Raw genomic sequence first — 23,800 nt, 5'->3', positions numbered from 1 at the left:
GAGTTAGCCCTGAACTCTGCCTGGTTTCCTCCCTTCAGTGAGAAAACACATAAGGCCGAGCCATCCATCTCAGTTACAGAGAAACTTCTGGTAAGAGGAGGGCACTCATATCACTTATTGGCCACCTCTGCGTAGTTCCCATCCCCCAAATACAGAAAGCCAGACCAAGAGTGGCCCTAGCGATAAATTAAGGAGGATAATCATTGGGAACTGAAAATGTTTTTACTTCTCAGTGTTAGGATTCAAATTTGTGTAGTCTCAAAACATAATTTCCTTACTTTACAGAGGCCTAAGGATAATCATAATTATAATGCTTTAGTTAATACATAAGTTAATACATATAATTAGTATATTTCACCCCATTGATTGAGAGCTTCCTATGTGCCAACCGCTGTTTTCTCTCTTGGTGGCTCATAATACTCCTCACTTGTCACAACTCCCCTTTGGAGAGCAGACAACATCAGCTGTATTTCCAGGGAGGAAACTACTGCACAGAGAAGGGAATGGATTTGCCTGGATTCACCAAGTTGGTCCGTAGAACGACAGACTGTACAAGCAGGGCGTTGGGACCCAGAGCTGGGGCCTTTTCATCCTGCTTCACACTCCAGACCTGTCAGAGCTTGGACACTCAGACTTACAGTCAGGTTCCCCTCCATGTGTCAAGGTTCATGCCCAACACTCTCAGAGACTTGGGTTTTCTACCTGCGAACGAGGGTGTCTAAGGTTAGACCAGGTACGTTGCCTTCCCAGCCAATATCTGTGTGATGCTGATAACTGTGTCCTCATCTGTCAGACAATCACCGTTATGACTGTCCTACATGCCTGAGATGCTGTTTTCCAAAGATCAAGTAAAGTCTGTATTTGGAAATTGTACACATATAAAAATAATGATGATGATTCATCAAAATTCTCTTCAGGCACTCACAGTCTTTTTATTTTTATTTTTTTATTTTTAGTTGAAGTACAGTTGATTTACAATGTTGTGTTAATTTCTGGTGTACAGCAAAGTGATTCAGTTATACATATATATATATATATGTATATATATATATATATATATATATATCAATACATTCTTTTTTTAATATTCCTTTCCATATGGTTTATAATAGGATATTGAATATAGTTCCCTGCAAGCACTCACAGTCTTGATTTCCCTCCCCTGTGTGACTTGGGCAAACAAGTCTCTTTAGTGTTGCCCAGAGAGTTCCAATTTTTGAGAACTGCTCAGTTCCTACCCATATTTTTAATCTCAATTTAAGACTGTCCTCCATTTATCTAAAATTCTACTTAACATACAATGATTGAGCAACCCATCTGTGATCATCACTGTGAACAGCAATGACAGTAGAAAGATAAGTAAGACATGGTCCCCCCTCACAAAATCTGGGGGTCAGATGTGTGACAACATCATGAAAACACAAGCCCATCACTGTGACAGTTCCTCCTAGGGAGGGACATATGAGACAGTAAAGACCCCAAAAGGAGAAAGTGGTTCTCTCTGCCTGGAGGGATCAATGCATGCTTATGGGAGCAACTGCATTCTGTACAGGGAGCAGGGGCTGATGGGTGGGCAAGAGGAAGGCAATGCAGGAGATATTCAGGACAGAGTCACATACGGAGGGACACAGAGTGGTGACACATACGGAGGGACACACAGGGTTCCCTGAAAGCTGCCAGGAATTTGGCAAGTGTGAGCACAGACTGAGCAGTAAGGAATGTCCAAAGGAAAGTAACCAAGAGTCTGACCATGAAGAGATATACAGAAGCAAGGAACTAAAGTTTCATTCTGAAGGCATGGGGAGTTGCCTTCCTCAGGTCAATGGAATATTTCTTTTTTGCTGAATATAGTGCTCATTGCTCACCTCTCTTTGGGCAATTATGAATGCATCTCTGAGCCATTGCTTTGGAGAGGTAGGTGTGAGGCATACTCACCAGTCTCCTTGCTTGGCTGCCTTGCCAAACCTCGACAACTCAGTGTTTGGCTTGTTGCCTGTCAGGCAAAACAGACCTGGTTCAGGAATTCCACAGAGCTGGATGAATAAGACATGGCCAGAAAGATTAGTGAGTGACTCAAACCTCAAGCAAAGCAACAAACAACAGTTTTGTCTGGGTCTTGAAAGAATCTGTGTTCTGAAAAGAGAGATCCCACTCAGATAACAGGTCTGGACTCAAAGAGGGCTAAAAATCCTTGACAGAAACTCTCTGGTAATTAAGCAGCACCCAGCAACAACTGAGCACAGGTGGCTTGCGGAATCTTGGTTCACGAGCCCAGGGTCAGGCCGAAGCTCCTGCTGTGGGAGCTCTGAGCACGAACCACTAGACTAACAGAGAACCTCAGACCTCAGGGAATATTCATCACAGTGAGGTGTCACGGAGTTCCTCATCTCAGCACCAAGACCCAGCTCTACCCAATAGCCTACAAACTCCAGTGTTGGAAGCCTCAGGCCAAACAACCAGTAAGACAGGAACACAATCCCACGCATAAACAGACAAAAAAGAAAAAAATGAGATGGCAAAAAAATATGTCACAAGTGAAGGAGCAAGGTAAAAACCTACAAGACCAAATAAAAGAAGAGGAAATTGGCAATCTACCTGAAAAAGAATTCAGGGTAATGATAGTAAAGATGATCCAGAATCTCACAAACAGAATGGAGGCATGGATTGAGAAAATACAAGAAATGTTTAATAAACATCTAGAAGAACTAAAGAACAAACAAACAGAGATGAACAACACAATAACTGAAATAAAAATACACTAGAAGGAATCAATAACAGAATAACTGAGACAGAAGAATGAATAAGTGAGCTGGAAGACAAAATGGTGGAAATAACTGTCGAGGAGCAGAATAAAGAAAAAAGAAAGAAAAGAATTGAAGACAATCTCAGAGACCTCTGGGACAACACTAAACACACCAACATTCAAATTATAGGGGTCCCAGAAGAAGAAAAAAGAAAGGGTCTGAGAAAATATTTGAAGAGGTTATAGTTGAAAACTTCCCTAATATGGGAAAGGAACTAGTCACCCAAGTCCAGGAAGCACAGAGAGTCCCATACAGGATAAACCCTAGGAAAAACACACCAAGACACATACTAATCAAATTAACAAAAATTAAATTCAAAGAAGAAATATTAAAAGCAGCAAGGGAAAAACAAAAAATAGTATACAAAGGAATCCCCAAAAGGTTATCAGCTGATTTTTCAGCGGAAACTCTGCAGGCCAGAAGGGAGTGGCAGGATATACTTTAAGTGATGAAAGAGAAAATACTACAACCAAGATTACTCTACCCAGCAAGGATCTCATTCAGATTCGATGGAGAAATCAAAAGCTTTTCAGACAAGCTAATGCTAAGTGAATTCATCACCACCAAACCAGCTTTACAACAAATGCTAAAGAAACTTCTCTAAGAAGGAAACACAAGAGAAGAAAAATACCTACAAAAACAAACCCAAAACAATTAAGAACATGGTAATATGAGCATACATATCGATATTAACCTTGAATGTAAATGGATTAAATGCCCCAACCAAAAGACATAAAGTGGCTGAATGGATACAAAAACAAGACCTATATATATGCTGTCTACAGGAGACCCACTTCACACCTAGGGACACATACAGACTGAAAGTGAAGGGATGGAAAAAGATATTCCATGTAAATGGAAATCAAGAGAAAGCTGGAGTAGCAATATTCATATCAGATAAAAAAGACTTTAAAATAAAGACTGTTACAAGAGATAAGGAGGGACACTATGTAATGATCAAAGGATAAATCCAAGAAAAAGATATAACAATTATAAATGTTTATGCAACCAACATAGAAGCACCTCCATACATAAGGCAAATGTTAACAACCATGAAAGGAGAAATCAACAGTAACACAATAATAGTAGGGAACTTTAACACCCCACTTACACCAATGGACAGATCATCCAAAATGAAAATAAATAAGGAAACACAAGCTTTAAATGACACAATAGACCGGATAGATCTAACTGCTATTTATGGAGCATTCCACCCAAAAGTGGCAGAATACACTTTCTTCTCAAGTGCACATGGAACATTATCCAGGATAGATCACATCTTGGATCACAAATCAAGCCTTGGAAAATTTAAGAAAATTGAAATCATATCAAGCATCATTTCTGACCACAATGCTATGAGACTAGAAATCAATTACAGGAAAAAAAACTGTAAAAAACACAAATACATGGAGGCTAAACAGTGCACTAATAAATAACCAAGAGATCACTGAAGAAATCAAAGAACAAATAAAACAATACCCTGAAACAAATGACAATGAAAACACGATGACCCAAAACCTACGGGACACAGCAAAAGCAATTCTAAGAGGGAAGTTTATAGCAATTCAATCTCACCTCAAGAAACAACAAAAATCTCAAACAATCTAACCCTACAATTAAAACAATGAGAGAAAGAAGAACAAAGAAAACCCAAAGTCAGTAGAAGGAAAGAAATCATAAAGATCAGAGCAGAAATAAATGAATTAGAAATGAAGAAAACAATAGCAAAGATCAATAAAACTAAAAACTGTTTCTTTGAGAAGATAAACAAAACTGATAAACCCTTAGCCAGACTCATCAAGAAAAAAAGGGAGAGAACGCAAATCAATAAAATTAGAAATGGAAAAAGAGAAAACACATCTGACACTGTAGAAATACAAAGGATTATATAAGAGACTACTACAAACGACTATATGCCAATAAAATGGACAACCATGAAGAAATAGACAAATTCTTGGAAACGTACAATTTTCCAAGATGGAACAAGGAAGAACTAGGAAATATAAACAGACCTATCAGAAGTAATGAAATTGAAACTGTAATTTAAAATCTTCCAACAAACAAAAGTCCAGGACCAGATGGCTTCACAGGCAAATTGTATCAAACATTTAGAGAAGACCTAACACCTATCCTTCTCAAACTCTTCCAAAAAATTGCAGAGGGAGAAACAATCCCAAATTCATTCTATGAAGTCATCATCACCCTGATACAAAACCAGAAAAAGATATCACAAAAAATGAAAATTACAGACCAATATCACTGGTGAATATAAATGCAAAAATCCTCAACAAAATACTAGCAAACAGAATCCAACAACACATTAAAAAGATCATACACCATGATCAAGTGGGATTTATCCTAGGGATGCAAGGATTCTTCCATATATGAAAATCAATCAATGTGATACACCACATTAACAAATTAAAGAATAAAAACCATATGATCATCTTAATAGATGTAGAAAAAGCTTTTGAGAAAATTCAACACCCATTTATGATAAAAACTCTCCAGAAAATGGGCATAGAGGGAACCTACCTCAACATAACAAAGGCCATATATGACAAACCTACAGCAAGCATCATACTCAATGGTGGAAATTCTGAAAGCATTTCCACTAAGATCAAGAACAAGACAAGGATGTCCACTCTCACCACACTTATTCAACGTAGTTTTGGAAGTCCTAGCCATGGTAATTAGAGAAGAAAAAGAAATAAAAGAATACAAATTGGAAAAGAAGATGTAAAACTGTCACTGTTTGCTGATGTCATGATACTATACATAGAAAATCCTAAAGATGCCACCAGAAAACTACTAGAAATAATCAATGAATTTGGTAAGGTTGCAGGATACAAAATTAATGCACAGAAATCTCTGGCACTCCTATACATCAACAATGACAAATCATAAAGAGAAATTAAGGAAACACTCCCATTTACCATTGCAAAAAAAAAGAACAAAACACCTAGGAATAAACCTGTCATAGGAGGCAAAAGACTTGTACTCAGAAAACTATAAAACACTGATGAAAGAAATCAAAGATGACATAAACAGATGGAGAAATACACCATGTTCTTGGATTGGGAGAATCAATATTGTGAAAATGACTGTACTACCCAAAGCAATCTACAGATTCAATGCAAAACTACCAATGGCATTCTTCACAGAATTAGAACAAAAAATATTACCATTCATATGGAAACACAAAAGACCCCAAACAGCCAAAGCAATCTTGAGAAAGAAAAACGAAGTTGGAGGAATCTGGCTCCCCAACTTCATACTATACCACAAAGCTACAGTAATCAAGACAGTATGGTACTAGCACAAAAACAGAAATATAGATCAATGGTACAGGATAGAATGCCCAGAGATAACCCATGCACCTATGGGCACCTAATTTATGACAAAGGAGGCAAGAACAGACAATGGAGAAAAGACAGCCTCTTCAACAAGTGGTGCTGGGAAAACTGGACAGCTACATGTAAAAGAATGAAATTAGAACACTACCTAACACCATACAAAAAAATAAACTCCAAATGGATTAAAGACTTAAATGTAAGCCCAGACACTATAAAACTCTTAGAGGAAAGCCTAGGAAAAACACTCTTTGACATAAACCACAGCAAGATTGTTCTTGACCCACCTCCTAGAGTAATGGAAATAAAAACTAAAATTAACAAATGGGACTTAATTAAACTTAAAAGCTTTTGCACAGCAAAGGAAACCATAAACAAGACAAAAAGACAACTCTCAGAATGGAAGAATATATTTGCAAATGAAAAAACGGACAAACGATTAATCTCTAAAATATACAAACAGCTCATGGAGCTCAATATCAAAAAAACAAACAATCCAGTTAAAAAGTGGGTGGAAGACCTAAATAGACATTTCACCAAGGAAGACATACATATGGCCAAGAGGCACATGAAAAGATGCTCAACACCACTAATTATTAGAAAAATACATATCAAAACTTCAATGAGGGATTACCTCACTCCAGTCGGAATGACCATTATCAAAAAATCTAGAAACAATAAATGCTGGAAAGGGTGTGGTGAAAAGGTAACCCTCCTGCATGGTTGGTGGGAATGTAAATTGATACAGCCACTATGGAGAACAGTATGGAGGTTCCTTTAAAAGCTAAAAATAGAACTACCATACTACCCAGCAATCCCACTACTGGGCATATACCCTGAGAAAACCATAATTCAAAAAGAGTCATGTACCACAATGTTCATTGATGCTCTATTTACAATAGCCAGGACATGGAAGCAACCTAAGTGTCCGTCGATAGATGAATGGATAAAGAAGATGTGGTATATATACACAATGGAATATTACTCAGCCATAAAAAAGAATGAAATAATGCCATTAGCAGCAACATGGATGGACCTAGAGATTATCATACTAAGTGAAGTTAAGCAAGACAGAGAAAGACAAATATTACATGATATCACTTATAGGTGGAATCTAAAATATGACACAAATGAACTTATTTATGAAATAGAAACAGACATAGAAAAGAGACTTGTGGTTGCCAAGGGGGAGGATGGGTGGAGGGGATGGATTTGGAGTTTGGGACTAGCAGATGTAAACTATTATATAGAGAATGGATAAGCGACAAGGTCTTACATATAGCCCAGGGAACTATATTCAATATCCTGTGATAAACCATAGTGGAAAAGAATATGGAAAAAAGAATGCATCTCTTTATAACATCTTATGCCTTGCCATCTGAGATAGATATATTCACACATACATACATATATATTTTTTACTCCCCTGATACTACTTATTATATTTATCTAAAAGAAAAATGAGGAGTCTTAAGTATCATTTGGACATCATTTTGATGTGTGATTCATTCATTGTCTCTCTTTTGCTTGATTTAAATTTGTTAATTTTAGAAACCAATTTTTGAGCTTCCCAAGACTCCAGGATAACAAAATAGAGCGTCACTGACACCAGAAATCTTGACATGATCCTTCATTCTTACGTCCCTTTCAAATCAGCAGGCAATGATGATTCTTATATAACTAAATTGCCTTACCTTCTCCCCATCCCAATTACCATTGTTTTAGTTCAGGCCTTTATTATTTCTTCTTTACTATTTCTATAGGCTTTGAATGGGTCCTCTTGTCACCAGTCTTTTACCCTCATTCTCCTCCCCCCATCCTCACCCCAGACATGCACACACGTACACACGCTCCATTCTCCTCCCTGAAATCAGAGCAAACTTTCTAAAATACAAATTGATGTGACTGTCTCACCCAAAGCAGTGTTTCCCAGCTTTTTAAGCTTATAATCAAAAACACAAACATGGAAGGCCCTACTTAACATGTCACAAGATTTTTTTAATAAATAATGTATAAGGACTAGAAAGAAATCCAAACGTTTTGTACAGCCTCATCCCTCGTAATGTTATATAAGAGCTATGCTTCCTGTTCCCTTTTAGGCTCAACAGTCTGTGGACCAGATAGCAGGATGCCTGGCACATTGTGCTTAAGAACTATTGAATGCATCCAAGAAAAAATGTGATAAAACTTAGAAAGTGTATTGTGTTTTGTCTTGGAGCATACGCAACGCATAAACAGAATAGCTCTTGGCGCAGAATTATCCTATGTACCCTGAAGAGCTGATAAAGAAACAGTCTTAAAACCATCTGGATGGACAAAGTTAAAAAAAGGCATAGTAGAGGGTATAAGAAAGATCATTTTTTAAAAAGCAATGGCTGGAGATGATGAGCTTGAATCTAAGGAAGGAAGAAGGATAGAAAATAAAGGGAACTAACGTGTATCCAGTCATGTGCCAATCACTGGGTTAAATATTTAACATGAATTGTCTCTTTTTGTTCTCACGACAAGCCTGGATATAGTTATGATCTCCATTATACATAGAGAAGACTGAGATTAAATAACTTCCCAAAGGACATATAATTAGTAAGCTGTAGAGTCAGGATCTGAATTCAGACTGGGCTGGGCTCCAATGTCTGCCTCTTTCCAGATATACTGCAGTCTCCAATTGGTCCAGAAAACACACACACACACACACACACACACACACACAGCCAGATTATGCTCTTAAGTACCACTGCTGCTGTCCCTGAGCTGACATTATTTTCTCACCTACGAAGACCAATAAGAATCCATATTTGTTCGAATTATCAGTACATGTTTATCCCATCCACTCATAAATGGTTGGCATTGACCCACATGGGGTTGTGCTATCAGCCAGCTGGCCAGTCCCCAACTCAAGCCTATCTTTTCAATCAGGCATTTTTCCTAAATTCTCATGAGTAGATTGATGACACACAGAGATTGTAGTGTTTCCTTTAGGAGCTCTAGGCCTAGACCCATTAGAGATGAAGAGGGTTTTATAAATGTGTATGGATTGATCGAGCTGCACGTGAATATTGTAGTTTCCTGAATAACCAGGATTTTCAGTGTAATTTAGAACCACTCAATACAGGCTATCAGCTATTGGAAGTTTAGCTCCAGTGTATTCAAAAAAGAATAGATATCTACTTGAGAGACACAGCTCGAGGAAAGAAATTCTCAACTCTGATGAGCCCTGAATTGACAGAAGCACTATCTTTACAATTCTCCAGTTGTGGCCTTTCCTTCCTTTTAGTATCCTATGCATAATCACTTGAACCATGCACTAAGTTAAAATACATTCTTTCTTCTTGCCATTTTTTAAAGTTTTTAATATTATTTTTCCCATTTTCCCAATCTTATCATTGTAAGATTATCATGTATCATGCATCCCATTTGTTCATGTATTTAGCTTTGCTTAAAAATCCAGTAAATTCTGAAACTGATTTGGCTCTACTTTATAATGGTGTGTGTGTGCGTGTGTGTACGCATGTTTGTCTGTGTATTGCATGGAATATTGATAGGTGGAGATGGGGAGAAGGGTACAGGAGTGTATAGAAACAAAGTTGGATTGAGGAAATTTTAAAAGAGATAAAATTTTATTTTTTCAAAGATTTGCTTTTTCCTTATCAGTCTCTTCTAAAACCGTCCCTAGTAATCCAGCCACCAATCTCAGCTTCTCATATTCCAGAAATTTCTAAGCCTTTTCATCTATGATTTTTACCTTTTCTACACATCCAAGATTTCATGTCATCTAGCTAATTCAGTTAAGCTAAGAGGGACCATTCATAATCCTAAAGAATTGATAGCTTTAGCATATTTGAATTTCACAATCTTGAGTGATCTTTTGGAGGGCATGGTCCCCTGACCAAAGCGTATCCCAACAACAAGCCCCGTACTCCAGATGTCTGCTTGTTGGATGTTACTTTCTGACTCTTTGATCATCCTGTGACCCCTCATCAGTGACACCCTGCCTTATGCTCAGTTTGGACCTGTTTTATGTTAATAACTCCTTCTTTGTTCTTTCATTTTCATGATGCTACTTCTGGAAGCCAAATTGAGGCTGGCATGCCTAATAAGTCATGGGGAAGAATATATGTTGAAAACAGTGTTTTAGAAAGAATGCTTCAATGATAGTAGAGCCCAGTGTAAATTCAGCAGACTTATAAAATCATAACATGATATTTAAAAGCATGAATTAGGATCAAGTAGTGGGCAAGGGAGAAAAAAAATAGAGTATAAATCTGAGAGATCTTTCTAAGCAACAACAACAACAAAAAAATGGTAAGGCTTGCAACTTTCACTGTTTCCCTAAACAAAGATTTATTGGACATATACATAGTCCCAGATGTTAAGTACTGTAGTTAAAAAATCCCTGCTCAACATGACGCTTTATATCCCACACATGATTAGTATATCATATGCCTCCCATCTGAGGGGCTTAAGAAACATTTTTAAAAATCAGATTAAGTAATTGATAAATTAGATTTAAGGATAGAAGAGAAAAAACAGAACAAAGCAATCAATTGTGAGCCTGATATCCCTAAACTGAGAATCAAAAAAAAAAAAAAAAAAAATCCATCAGTGGCAGTTAGGGTAATCTGAGAGGAAAGAAATTTAGGGAAGTATACTTTGAAGCCATTGTCTTTGGGCTAATTATGGGACATCCATGTGCAGATGTTCTTGAAAATCCAAGAAGGAAAGAGCTAAACTCACACAAGATAATCACATGGGAGACCGGCCTTTGCCAGACTATGAGGCTTTCCTTCCACCATTTTAAGGATGGGAAGCAGATTTTTAGACAGAAGATATGCACAAAGTCACACAGACCTTGGTTCAAAGACCAGTTTGAACATAGAGTGTGAAATGAACAGAGAAACTTGTAGGCTGCTCACCCATCCAGTATGAGTGATATCTCCTGCTGGCTGCGCTGCAGGGACAGCTGACCACCTAGAAGAGGAGCTGCCCAAGGGGCAGGAAAGAATTATAGCTGCCACTGCTGCCTTGTTATTGTTCTCCGTGGGTTTGATTATGGTCAAGTCCTAGCAAGTCACTTATAAGTGAAGATCAGTACCTCCAAACCAAGTCTCTCCTAAAATCTTGAATAGAATGATTTTAAAAGCCTAGAAAGAACACCAGAGCACCCTTGTTAATCCCTAGACAGGACCACCTCCCCTTCAGGATACCCTGGCTCCTCCCCATCTGTCCATCACGAGTCACAGCTGTGGAACAGTGAAAGGTGTGTCCGTCTCCACCGTGTTGGAGGAATTGGCTACAATTGCTTTTACTACCTCGAAAGCCTGACAGAAACTCTGATACCTAGAATGTGCCCAGTTAAAGTTTGTTGATCGAACAAGTGAACAGTCACCTGCGCCGTTCGCAGAGGAGGGAGCTGAAACACAGGAAGGTAAAAATGAGAGCACATTCACAGTGAAGGGAGAAGAGGACCCAGGATTCCTGTATCCCAAGCCAAAGGTCTCCTGCATATAATCGTTCATACACGTAAGGAGCTTTTAAAAAAATACATGGATTATCTTTCAACCCAGAGTAAATGCTTGGCTCCTTGAGCTCAGGGTCTATGTCTTTGACTTGCATTCCGTCTTCCCACAGCAAAGAGCACGACCATGTGTATCCAGCAGTAGCACTGCTGCTAATCAAAAGGCAAGTAGCACTGCATTATGGTGGAGATGGATGTCAGGATAGAGACGGTTTGACCTTCCTTTCATGACTCATTTTAGAGAGTCATGTTTCTTGGTCTGCGCATCATGGAGTAATTTATCTCTTACGATTTCATGGTGGAAAATAGGGACAGGGTCAGAGTCAAGAGTAATAGTAGAGTATTTATTTTTGTTGTTTGCTAAGTGAAATTATAGGTAACAAGGGGAAAAATAAATGAAGCTAAAAGCATGAGTTGCCACTTCTAAGCCTCATTGTAGGCACTACACAAAACACATGCTTTATGTCTTTTAAACAAAGTGGGCCATTAAGTGTGCAATGCTAAGAGGAATTTTATCTCACCTATAAATACAAATGAATCCCTTAAGCTCCAAATCCCCGTATACAGACAATTTACTCTGGTAATCAAGGAGATGCTCACAATTTAACTTCAGTTACCATCTGTAACTCCATTGGTATTCTAATAATAATGAATAAAAATATACACTGACAACCAAAAATGTTACTTAAAGTAGAATCATCTTAAAGAGTCAATGATTATTTCTAAGAAGCTGTGTAAATATCATATTTACTCAGAATTCTCTTTTGTGCCTTTACCTTTTAATTAACGTGAAAGAAGGCCTTTAGTATTTAACTGTACATGTATATTAAGGGAAAAATTATCCCCACTTCTTCAGATTAAAAATATCAAAGAAAATGCTGGCCTTGAATATGCATACAAATATTAATCAGGAAACAAATACATTTTTTTTCTTTCATCCTGCCTTTGTGGGGGTTTTTTTGCCCCTTTTTTGGTGGGTAGGAGAGAGTGTCGAAGAAATAAAGAAGGCCAAAAAAAAGTAAGAAATTCAAATTCTTTTGAAAATTATAGACTATTTTTCAACATTTTTCTGTTATCCAGGAAATAAAACCATACCCTGCCTTTTGCAGAAAATAAGTCATTTGTTAAAACAAATGTTATGAAGAATGATATAACTAATGATTACCAGATTTACGCACAGGCGGCAGGTAATTCTGACCTAGTGGTCACCGTCCGGGATTGAGGAAACCTGAGTTTCCATCCAGGCCAGTCTATTAATTAACTAACTTATCCTGAGCAAGCTTGTCATCTCCTTCAACCCTGAGGTCCTCGTTTGTAAAGTGAAGGGAGGGTTTCAATTCCACAATTTCAGAGGTTCCTTCTGGTTTTGACATCATCTTAGTCTATGAATGTGGGGCTAAGTCATTTGCAAATAGGACTGGGGTTATTCAACACCTAATGATAGGTCTGGATTTTTATCTGCCTGGGCAAGGGGTGGGTTTGGAGGTGACCCTTTATGGTGTAAAGGAAAACAAGGTGGCAGTTATTTGTCAAAGAAAATTGGACAGTAATAATGTGAAAAAAGGTTTGCATTTTTAAATAGCCTTTTAATTTCCCCTGATTTGTGCAACACATCTTTGAGAGAACAAGCCCGTGAATGGGCTTTTTAAGGAAATATTTTGAAAATATTCTACTATGCCATTGCATCTGTGAAGTGCGGTTCATTTCTGGAAAAATCATCATGGTTTCTCCAGGTTCTGTGTTCCACCGGAAGCCTGACTTCGAGTCCCGCCTTATGTTCTTCCTAAACTTCAAACATCTCTCTCCCTCCCAGAATTTCTTCACCCTTTCCTCTTTCCTTATGTAAATACGAATAAACATCCACCACACTTCTGGAAGAACCGACTGATGTATTTAGCTTGCAAACACACTGTCAGAAGGCTGAGATGTGAGTGGTTCCTAAGATTTAACAACAACATGGGTCTGCTTATTTAAAGCCTGCAGGGATGGTGGAGCAGATGGTACTTTGTGTCTTTGCTTCCTAGCCATGTGTTTGGTGCAATGTCGGCCCCGTTTCAGGAAGGCTGCCAATCCACAGAGGGGATGCAATGCCACCCTCCCTCTCCTGTGTGTCTTCACCCCTTCCCCTCCCCCATACTTCCTATCCTCCTACTCATCAGGTTGACCACAAACCTTTAGTGCAAAAGAACTTTTGGTGATGTCAATTCTTGTGCAGGTTTTGTAACACACACACGAGATCCCAGGAATAAAATTGTTGAAAATGGTTGCTCTGGATTGCAAGCAGGTATTACAGTCAATTCACCTACTACTTCCTGGGCTTATTCTGTGCTTAATCCTTTAAAGGAGGACTTTTTCCCTCTCTTCTCATTCCATCTTTAAAGTGATTCTATGGCTAGATGTGGCAGAGATGACTCTCGATTTTGCGGACAATGGAGATACAGCTTAGTGCATTGGGATGTATTATCTGGAGTCACCAAGGCAAGAGAAGAAACCAGTCTAGAACGAGGCTCTCTCAGTCTTAGTCATCCTGACACCATCCACTATCCCCGGCCTTCCCAAATCAGGAATCTTTTAAAAATTAATTACAGTTTACCCTTGAACAACGTGGGCTGAGGGGCACCTACCCCCAACATAGTGAAAAATCTGAGGTTCCTCATCCTGTTTTCAACCAACCACGGATCCTATACCACTGTACAACATATTTATTGAAAAACAATCTGGTATAAGTGAACCTGCACAGTTCAAACCCGTGTTAAGTGTCAACTGTACTGTCCTCATTTATGCTAGATTGTTTCTCCTCTGCTTTAAGAATAGGACAGGTTTAAAAGTAATACACATTTTGCATTGAGAATGCTTATATGGACAAATTCTTAATTCCCAACCACTAGGGGTAATTTGGTTACCAATTTGAGTCCTGGTCTATTCTCAGTTTAGGTGACTTGTCAGGTTTGTTCATCTGACATAGAGAAGAGAGAGGGATCTACCTGTTGGCCAGGGAGGCGGGGGTGGTCTTTCTTTCTTTCTGATTGGAAACTTTCCCATTCTTATCACTTTTAGGGGTAGGGGAGCAAAAGCTCAGACATGTTCTTTAAAGGCCACTGCAATGTCCAGGGTCCATGAGAAAAGGGGCCCTGAAGAATCCTCTCTGGACCTTTCCATTAGCACAGATTGTTTCCAATGGGTTTACCAATTTCCAAAATGGAAACACTGACCCTATAAATGGAGATACAAAGAAGGTACATTTCACAAGAGGAACTGGGCAGTGGGGAAATAGCAGCTGACGTCAGGAGGCCAGTGTGGTTGGAAGCTTACTTCTCCCCGAGGCCAGTGCCTGGTGGAAAAGGGGACTGCACAGGGCTGGAGGAAAGAGCACTTGCCTGGACGTCTGACCAGTTAGGTACTCATGTAACTGGCTTGGATGTAATGTTGGTGAAAACTCTCCTCAACCATCCCATCCATTTATTGACTTGTTTATATCTTCATATTTTTCAATGGTCTCTGAGCTCCTTGAAGTCTGACACTCAATTTTACTCAAATCTATCCCAATGCCTATTCAAGGTCAAGCATAAAGTAGGACCTTATAAATATTTATTGGACTAAATTCAATTGAAATGATTAGGTTACTTCAATTACTACCTGGGGGGGAAAAAATAGGGTTAGGAGCACAATACTCAAAAATGTCATCAGCAACCAATTAAAAACAAACACATAAAAACCTAATAAAAATGGTAGCAGTACCAACAAGGTCCTACTGTATAGCACAGAAACCTATATTCAATATCCTATGATAAGCCATAATGGAAAATAATAGGAAAAATAATGTATATATATATATATATATATATATATATATATATATATATGTATAAATGAATCACTTTGCTGTACAGCAGGAATTAATACAACATTGTAAAATCAACTATACTTCAAGAAAAAATATTGAAAAAAATGATAGCAGAGTTTTATACATGTTATATGTTTAAGAAATATATAAATACTATAATAATTATGCTACTTGACCTTTAAAAGATCTTCAGTTTGCTTGTGGAAGTGGGTGTTAGGAGGGTTGTGAGTTATTGGGTAGGGGTGGAGGGATATTATCTGAAATTGGATGGTAGCTGTAACTACAGATGTGGGTAGGTGCTGCTCATAACATGGCTGGGAAGAGAAATACTTTGTGGTGCTTGGTGTGTGTGTGTGTGTGTGTGTGTGTGTGTGTGTGGTGTATTCTTCTGGGGCTCAGTCCAGTTGGGTTCAAGCTTTGGCGTTCACCTGTTTCCTGATGATGAAACTAGCATAAGCAAATGGAAGATTTCCATTATGTTCGTATTGTTTCCTAACATATAAATAGAGTAACAAATTCATGTTCCCAAACAATTGTGTTGGAAGGGTACATGCAACCGCTCTCACTTGCATCTTAGGCCTGGGGTAAAGTGGCCCTGAGTTCTGTTTTCTATTCTCAGAATGACCGTAACTACTGAGGTGCCCTTGCTCTGATTTTTTTTCCCTTGCTCTGATTTTTGTGTTATTCCTCCTCAGTGAGGATCTGGCTCTATTTTGTGTTTGTTAAATGCCTCAAAATATTTTTCAAACATTTGTGTTTGGGAAAAACTCAAAATATATTTTGCCAGTTGATTTTTTTTAACACATTGAACAAACAAAATTCAATCCTTATGTATCTCATTAATTTTCCTGCAATTAGATGAAATACTGCTCCCTAAGAATTTGCTGTGTAAACAAGCAACCTCATAATCCTATGTACATTTTCTTTTAAGAATGTCAACTCAGCTCTTCCTGAGAGCATTTAACACCATGAAGTTGACATTCAAACTGAATAACACGTTTCAAATTTGTTTAGAGTGAGGTATGTCTAGATTTCATGAACTCATTTTGCAATATTCTTTAAGATCAATTGTATACAAAATGGAAAAATGGTAAGAGTGTTGGTACTGTTAGGTGGATTGATTGATTACTTCCTTCCTTTACTCACCTTTTCATCCTTTGAGTAAACCTTTATTGAAAGCCTATTATATGCCAGAGTATTTGCTACGATCCCACAAAAAGCATGTTACCTATTGGAGAATGCAAACAAATAAATGAATGATTACAAGCTGCAATATGCTCTGTGAAGAGCAGAGTCCTGGGCATGAGATTGGATGGTCAGGACAATCAGAGGAGCATATCTACATTGTCAAGACCACATCTCTGCCCATGGCTCCACACTGTTCCACATCTGGTGGGCATCAAAGAAGTCTTAGGATACATACCTACCACATTCAGGGAAGGCTGGGGGCTATTCTCTACTACTTCATAGAATAGAAGTGAATTATTAAAATCAGTAATTCATTTTCCAAAGACTTTCACGCAACTAGGAGTGAGACATTCTAAGTTATTCTGTCCCTCTAGATAGAACTATTACAAGAGTCCTTAGGGACTGAAGATGAGAGAGTAGTTAAACAATGTTCCCCATTTTTAAACCATCTCCTCTTTTATAGAAGAAGCTCACTAACCATAATTTGAGGCTTTGCTCAAGTGGTTGATCAAAGGAATGGAGGGATAGTTGGATTTTGAGTTAGACAAATCTGGGCAAGAATTGTGGCCACGCTGTTTTCTAGTGTTGTGACCTTACACAAACTACTTAACATCTCTGAACTTGAGTTTCCCCAACTGTGAAAGAAACTTAACCCCTGTCTTTGAGGATTGTTGTGAGGAGTTGATGAAACAGCACATGGAAACAAGTAATACCAGCCTTGATCAGAGGAGGTATTCAATAAGTGGTAGTGGTTAATGCTTTGAGTTCTCTCTTTATGTAACACTTCTTGCTAATGGAATTTTCTCTCTCTCCCCTTTCATTCTAGACAACTGTGATGACCCATTAGCATCCTTGCTCTCTCCAGTGGCTTTTTCCAGCTCCTCAGACCTCAATGGTACTCACATCCCAGCTCAGCTCAACCGAAGAGTTGGTGAGTAGGTAACAAACTCTAAAGGCAAGCGCTGAATAAGCACACAATGGGTAAATGGAAGAAAGGGAGTATCTCCATGTGCTGGGATCCTGTCCAAGAGCAGTGTTCAGGAGAAGAATGGGTAGAGGGCATTAAAAGAATGAAACCATGTTTCCCAGCACATAATGGATATTCAGAGAATACTGGTTATACTGGTTACTGTTCCCCTGAACCCACCTTCTTCTTCTTTGATGATCATAAAACGCCTCTGTGAACAAATATTTTTAATTTGCTTTATTTTTATATTTCATGCAGCTAGCATAAATAGCTACCAAAATATATTATTATAATAGCATGTTATCATAAGCAAGAATGAAATCTACCAAGATTTTTCCTTCAATAACTTTAATTTTTACAATATAATAAATGTTTCTAACATTAAAAATATAAAACGCTATTAAGTAAATGTAAGAAAATAAAAAAATTGTGTAATGATACCAGCTAGAGATAACTGTGGTTAAATGCTGAATGTGTATCTTTATAGCATATTAGTGAAAGGAGTGCAGACACCCTTAACTAATGTCTCATGTGAAATGCCTTTAACAAATATGATGCTGGATATCTAGGGAGATATATTTTAAATCATATTTATAATGCATATATATATATATATAGTTCTATAGTTGAATTTTTTAGTTTTCAAAGACTTTAGATAACTGATGATATTTGTTTATTGACATACCTAGTGAACACTCTAAACACTTTTTCAAGTTAAAAAAAAATTGATATGCAGTTTCAAGAGGTACACTGATCTGGGAGAGTTCACATTATTTAATCTTGACTATATTTTCCCATTGATACATGAGGTCAATCACATTAGTAACTTTCCAATGTTGATCCATCTTTACATTCTGGAGTAAGTCCTAATTCGTTGAGATGCTATTGATATTGTTTTTGTAAAGTGCAGAATGATTTAATTTGTTTACATTTTAATTTCTGATTTTGAATCTCCATTCAGAGTGAGATTGATTTGTAATTTTTATTTGTATACTTATTGTTTGTTTCATACTACACATCACAAGTATTCTGGTATAATGCAATCAATAACTTAAAACTTAGTCAGTTCTGTGTTTTTGTTGAGAGAGGAATTTAAGAATGGTATTCTAAAGGGAAAAGAATGGTTAATCAAAGACCCAGCAGGGAAATATTAATGACAATTTTGTACTAACACTGTCTTTTCATGAATTCTCTGTGCCAAAAATTTTATAAAGCATTTCACCCATATTATGATATTTAGTCTTCACAAAGATACTGCAAGGTAAGCATTATTACCTTTTTATCTTCAGATAGGTTTTCTGAGGCTCAACAAAGTATATAATGTGCCTTAAATCATGAGGTTAAGAAGGGGAAATACTTGGATTCAAATCTAAGTCATGTGAATCCACAGTTTTGCTCCCAACCACATTAGCAAATTGATTTACTAACACAGGTTTAAGAAGGGTGTATTAGAGAGAAAAGAGGTTTGGGAAGTATTCCGCCCAAGTTCAAATGCTGGCTGTGGCGTTTACTTACAAGTTCTGTGAGCATCTGTAAGTCACTTACTTGCTGTCAACCTTGTTTTTTTTTTTAATCTGTAAAGGGGACCAGTAATGCCTGCCTTGAAGCATCGTGTGCAGACTGAGACCAGACTTGCACATTCTAAAGCTCCTTCTCACTGCAGGGTAGAGAGAGACTGGGGCAGGGAGTTACATTTGTCATTTCAGTAAGAAACACAGGTTGGCAGATTTTAATAGAGGCTCTCCCACAGGGCATCCGGAGCCAGAGTTGATCTCAGTCCCACCCAATCGTGCGGTGGCAGAAGGTCATGACTGCCTCAGTAGCTCCTTGGCAGTTTCTGGAGAAACTGTGAGTCGGATCATAGGCCAGCTCCCCCCTTTATGGACAGATATCGACAGGACACAGATGTCTCTGCTTCAATTTATTCTCATTATCCTGCTCATGGGGGCACCCGTGTGCCTGAGCTCAAGGTTAGCATGAGCGTAGGCAGAAAGGAAGTTGACCTTCCTCCTTCTCCCAACTAGAGTCCAAATCAGGAAGGCCAGACAGGAGATACAGTTGGAGAGTCGGGATACATTGGTCTAGAACTCATCATGCGGCACAGGTCCATTCACAGGGCCAACCGTTGCCCTTAAAGGAAATTAAATAGGAGAGCTTTATAAGTAGCGATGCTGAGTCCTACCTCCCAGATATTCTGAATTAATTGTCTGGAATGGGACCCAAGAATGAATATTGATAAATTAAATAAATACAAGCTTTCCCAGTGATTCTAAAATGCAACAAGAGTTGCAAGTTACTAGATTGGATGAATTCGTGAATAACAAATCTTTCCATTAATATTTACTGAGCACCTACTATGTGCCAGGCATTGTACTAAAACTCTGGCACATGGCTGGTAAAAGTAGGTACAAATCCTACTCATAAAAAGTATACATGGATAACACAAATTACCATATAATGAATAGCTAATATTTGTGGTTAGTGATAATATTGATTTTGTCATATATATGCATATATACACAATATAAATGATGTATTGTGTGTATTTTTATACACACATATGTATATAGTAGGATATATAAAGAGAGTTAATTATATACATATGGTTGGATATATACAGAGTCAGTCATTTATATAGAAAAAGGTAGATATATCCATGGTTGTTTATATATATATATAAAACCAGTGTGTGTGTGTGTATGTATGTGTGTGTGTGTATATATATATATATATATATACACACACACATATATATACACAATCCATATGTAATAGAATATATACACAATGCATATACATGTATATGTATGTGTATATGTATGTGTATAGTAGTATATGTGTACATATACACATATATATATAATACACACATAGACTATAAACGTACATAGTATAATTATAATAAAACAAAAGCTATTATGTTAATGATATTAAGAAGCGTTTGTCATGTTTTCTAAAATAAAATTTAGAAAGTTGAGAAAGCTGTAATTTTTAATTTACATTGAAAAATATCAGTATAAAGTAATAATTTATTTGTCTCCATCTAAAAACAGCCTTATGTGCTGTCTGTCCACTGAAATGGCCTAGAAGTACTTAGAGCCCTGTCTAATGAACCCTTTTTTTCTACATGTCCTCCTTTAAAACTTCCTTTTTATTTTAAAAAAGAAAAGACAGCAAATATACCCCAAAGAGCAAACTGTTCCACCTGGTTTGAAATCTACGATAATGTCGGATATACATGGAAATTTCAAAGAACATCTTGCTTTCAATTTGAATTCTCCGTATAGTGTTTTTAACAGCAAGTTCACAGCCAGATGCTAAATAATTGCTCCTAACACTGTCATTATTAGGCTTGGCTCCTCCCTGAATGGATGGATCCTATGCCTAGTTCATAATCCTTCTGTTAGCAGCTTATACCTACCAGCATACAGCTAAAGACCACAAAAATATACTTAGCACTTACTACGAGCCATAACTGTTCTAAACCCTTAAGGCACACCAACTTAATTCCCACAATTACCCTCCATGTAGGTATTATTATTATTATTATTATCTCGATTTCACAGATAAAAATGCCATGGCACAGTGAGGAAAGAAAAGACTATGAGAATAAAATTTCTAGGTGGATACAAAACTAGTTAATGTCTTAGGGGATAATAAAATTTGGGGGGTAATGTCTTCTCTATTAGACAAACATTTATGGGTTAACATGTAGCTTCATAATATCTAAGGTCTAATGAGCCAATGAATAGTAAAACCCAATGACAGGTACATTCTCCTTGAGAATTAAACGATTATTGAGTAGACTTGTTAAAAATTGCCCCAGGATGATGTTGAAAGATCAAACTTAACTCTCTTTTGATTTCCAAGTTTTGGATTTTTTTTTAATATACTCCATTCATTCATTCATTTACTCCCTTATCTCAATATTTCATGATTTCCTTCTACTCTACCCCATTCAGCCTTCCATGCACTTGTCAAGGAACTTCCTGGTTTTCCACCGCAGATGAAATCCACATTGTAAAACTCCTGACTTCCGTAAAGCTAAGTCTTCCTCACTGAAATGAATGGGCTCAGTGGCATCCTCCCAGCTCCTCACTGCTGAACTATTTCACAAAGATAAAGGCCCTGCAGGTCTTCAGACACCAGTTTAACACTGCCACATCCCCTGGGAATCATATACACCTGTGGCATACACTGAACGTAGGTAATTAAGGACCACTTCGCCTCCACTGTGTGCTCAGAACTCAAGCGTACACATCTCTGACCTACACCAGGAAGAAGAGGGGCACAGCTGGGAAGGATGTCATGTCCCAAGCAGAAATCAACACAAAAGTTGAAAAGAAAAATATAAGAAAGCCGTGCTCATGAGTACCCTCAGACCCTGAGTAAAGTAAGTCTGGGTTCTGTCGGTGATGAACTCATCTTTCTGTTAGAAAACACACCCTTGGAAACAGCCTTTGACCTTAGGTACTGCTGTGGCCACCAAGGTCTGGGCAACTCACTGGACCAGGAGAGAGATTAGATGGTTAAAACCCAGTAATAGTCTTCACGCTGCTATCTCATCTAAGGAAGAAATCGGCCAAATGGAATTTTTGTTCTCTCACTTTCAGACACTCCTCCCATTTTATCCACACACAAAGAAAGAAAAAGCAAAGAAGAGAGCTAATTACTTTTGAAAGAAACGACAAAAGACATTAAACTGGGGGTCAGATCATCCTTAACGGAGGTTGCCAAGTCAATATGTATAATTGTGGCTTAGGCGGGATCTGATTTTGTCAAATGTGATTTGTTTTGTGGCAAGAAAGCTTTTGACCTGGGCTTAAAGTTGGCTGGGCTGTGAGAAGACCTTACTGTCGGCAGGAAACTCAGGAGTTGGTGACACAGCATGAAGCCTCCCCTGTGTGGGTTAGAGCTGCTTGAGAGTGAGGGGAAGTTTTTACTTTATGTGATTAGAAGGCAAATAGGAATGGACATCTTCGGCCCCATGAGAGGAAAGGTCTGTATTTTTCTTTCCCATCCTTCCCTCCCCCCACCGCCAATAGAATTTTGAAATTTTAGTTCTTCTTCCTCACTCACTATATTTTTGAGATGCTTGCCTGTGTAAGTTGAGATCATGTTTCTGGCATGACAACTTTGTTGCCATGGAGATTTTGATTTTTTTCAATGTCAAGGCATTTTCAGCTTCCTGGGCTCATGGACGAATGGAGAGGCTTAAAAATCTTTCCTCCTTTTGGCACAAAATCGATGCATGTTTTTTCTTTCCCCCTTGGGCAGCGCTTGGGTTGCAAAAAGCTAAGGACCCATGAAGGGCTTTGGATGTTGGTTTTCATTTTGGTGTCTGGTCCCTCCTGAAGAGGTGTGGATTGGGAACAATTCAGGAAGCAGGGTCTTCACAATTAGTATGATATCAGCTGTCTGGGGACTTGTTCCTGATTAGCTAGGTGACAATACCGAGGACCCAATTTCATCGGCAGCACTACAGTGCCTGCTTGCAAAAGAGGGTCCCATCTGGATTGATTGAGCCAGACATGATGTGGATACAATCTAATCTGTTCAAAAAGACCATGCGGTGTATAGAAATCTGTCACTGGATTCCCTTCTCTCCCTTTGAAGGGCTTTCTCCTTCTTTTCAGCACCTTTTCTTTCTTTTCTCCTGTCCTGGCTGCCCCCAGGAACGGCAGACATCAGGTTCTATGCTTTCCTTTGTTGCCTTATATGCACCCTCTCTTCTCGAAGTGTGGACTCTGCATAGTAACATGGGCATCACCTGGGAGCTTGTTGCAAATGCAGAATCTCGGTCTCTGCTCCAAAACTTCTGGATCAGAACCTGTGCTTTAACAACTGTTGCATCCACACGTTCGAATTTGAGATGCACTGTGCTGGTGCGTCCCTGAAACTCCCACTCCTTCAATTCTTAATCAAAGTTGGCTAAGTCATTATGAATAAGGAATCATGCTGGAAAATAGAAACTTCAGCTTTATTTTTATCACCACGTCAGTACTCTAAGATGGTTGGTATTATTAATATTTTTAAAGATTACAAAAGAGACTCAGAGAGGTCAAGTCACTGATCTAAGGATATACAGCTAGTTGTTGGTAGGACTTATATTTGAAACTAATTCTGTCT

At 38.1% G+C, this 23,800-nt stretch overlaps 1 protein-coding gene across 2 annotated transcripts in view; it reads left to right on the top strand.

Moving 5' to 3' along the window:
* The window catches only part of CNTNAP5 (contactin associated protein family member 5), an 881,311-nt gene that overhangs the window by 198,880 nt on the left and 658,631 nt on the right, over window positions 1-23,800 (top strand). For both annotated transcript variants that reach the window (XR_009009129.1, XM_007169254.3), the window contains exon 2: window positions 17,531-17,635. Coding sequence is in view for 1 of the 2 variants with exons in the window: in XM_007169254.3 (XP_007169316.3) it covers window positions 17,531-17,635 (105 nt within the window). In the remaining variant the exon portion in view is untranslated. The remainder of the gene's footprint in view (window positions 1-17,530; window positions 17,636-23,800) is intronic.

This window comes from Balaenoptera acutorostrata, chromosome 8, assembly GCF_949987535.1.
Source record: "Balaenoptera acutorostrata chromosome 8, mBalAcu1.1, whole genome shotgun sequence".
In the NCBI taxonomy this organism is placed as follows: domain Eukaryota; kingdom Metazoa; phylum Chordata; class Mammalia; order Artiodactyla; family Balaenopteridae; genus Balaenoptera; species Balaenoptera acutorostrata.
Note: the sequence above shows the minus strand (reverse complement) of the source record. Positions and strands in the feature narration are given on the sequence as shown.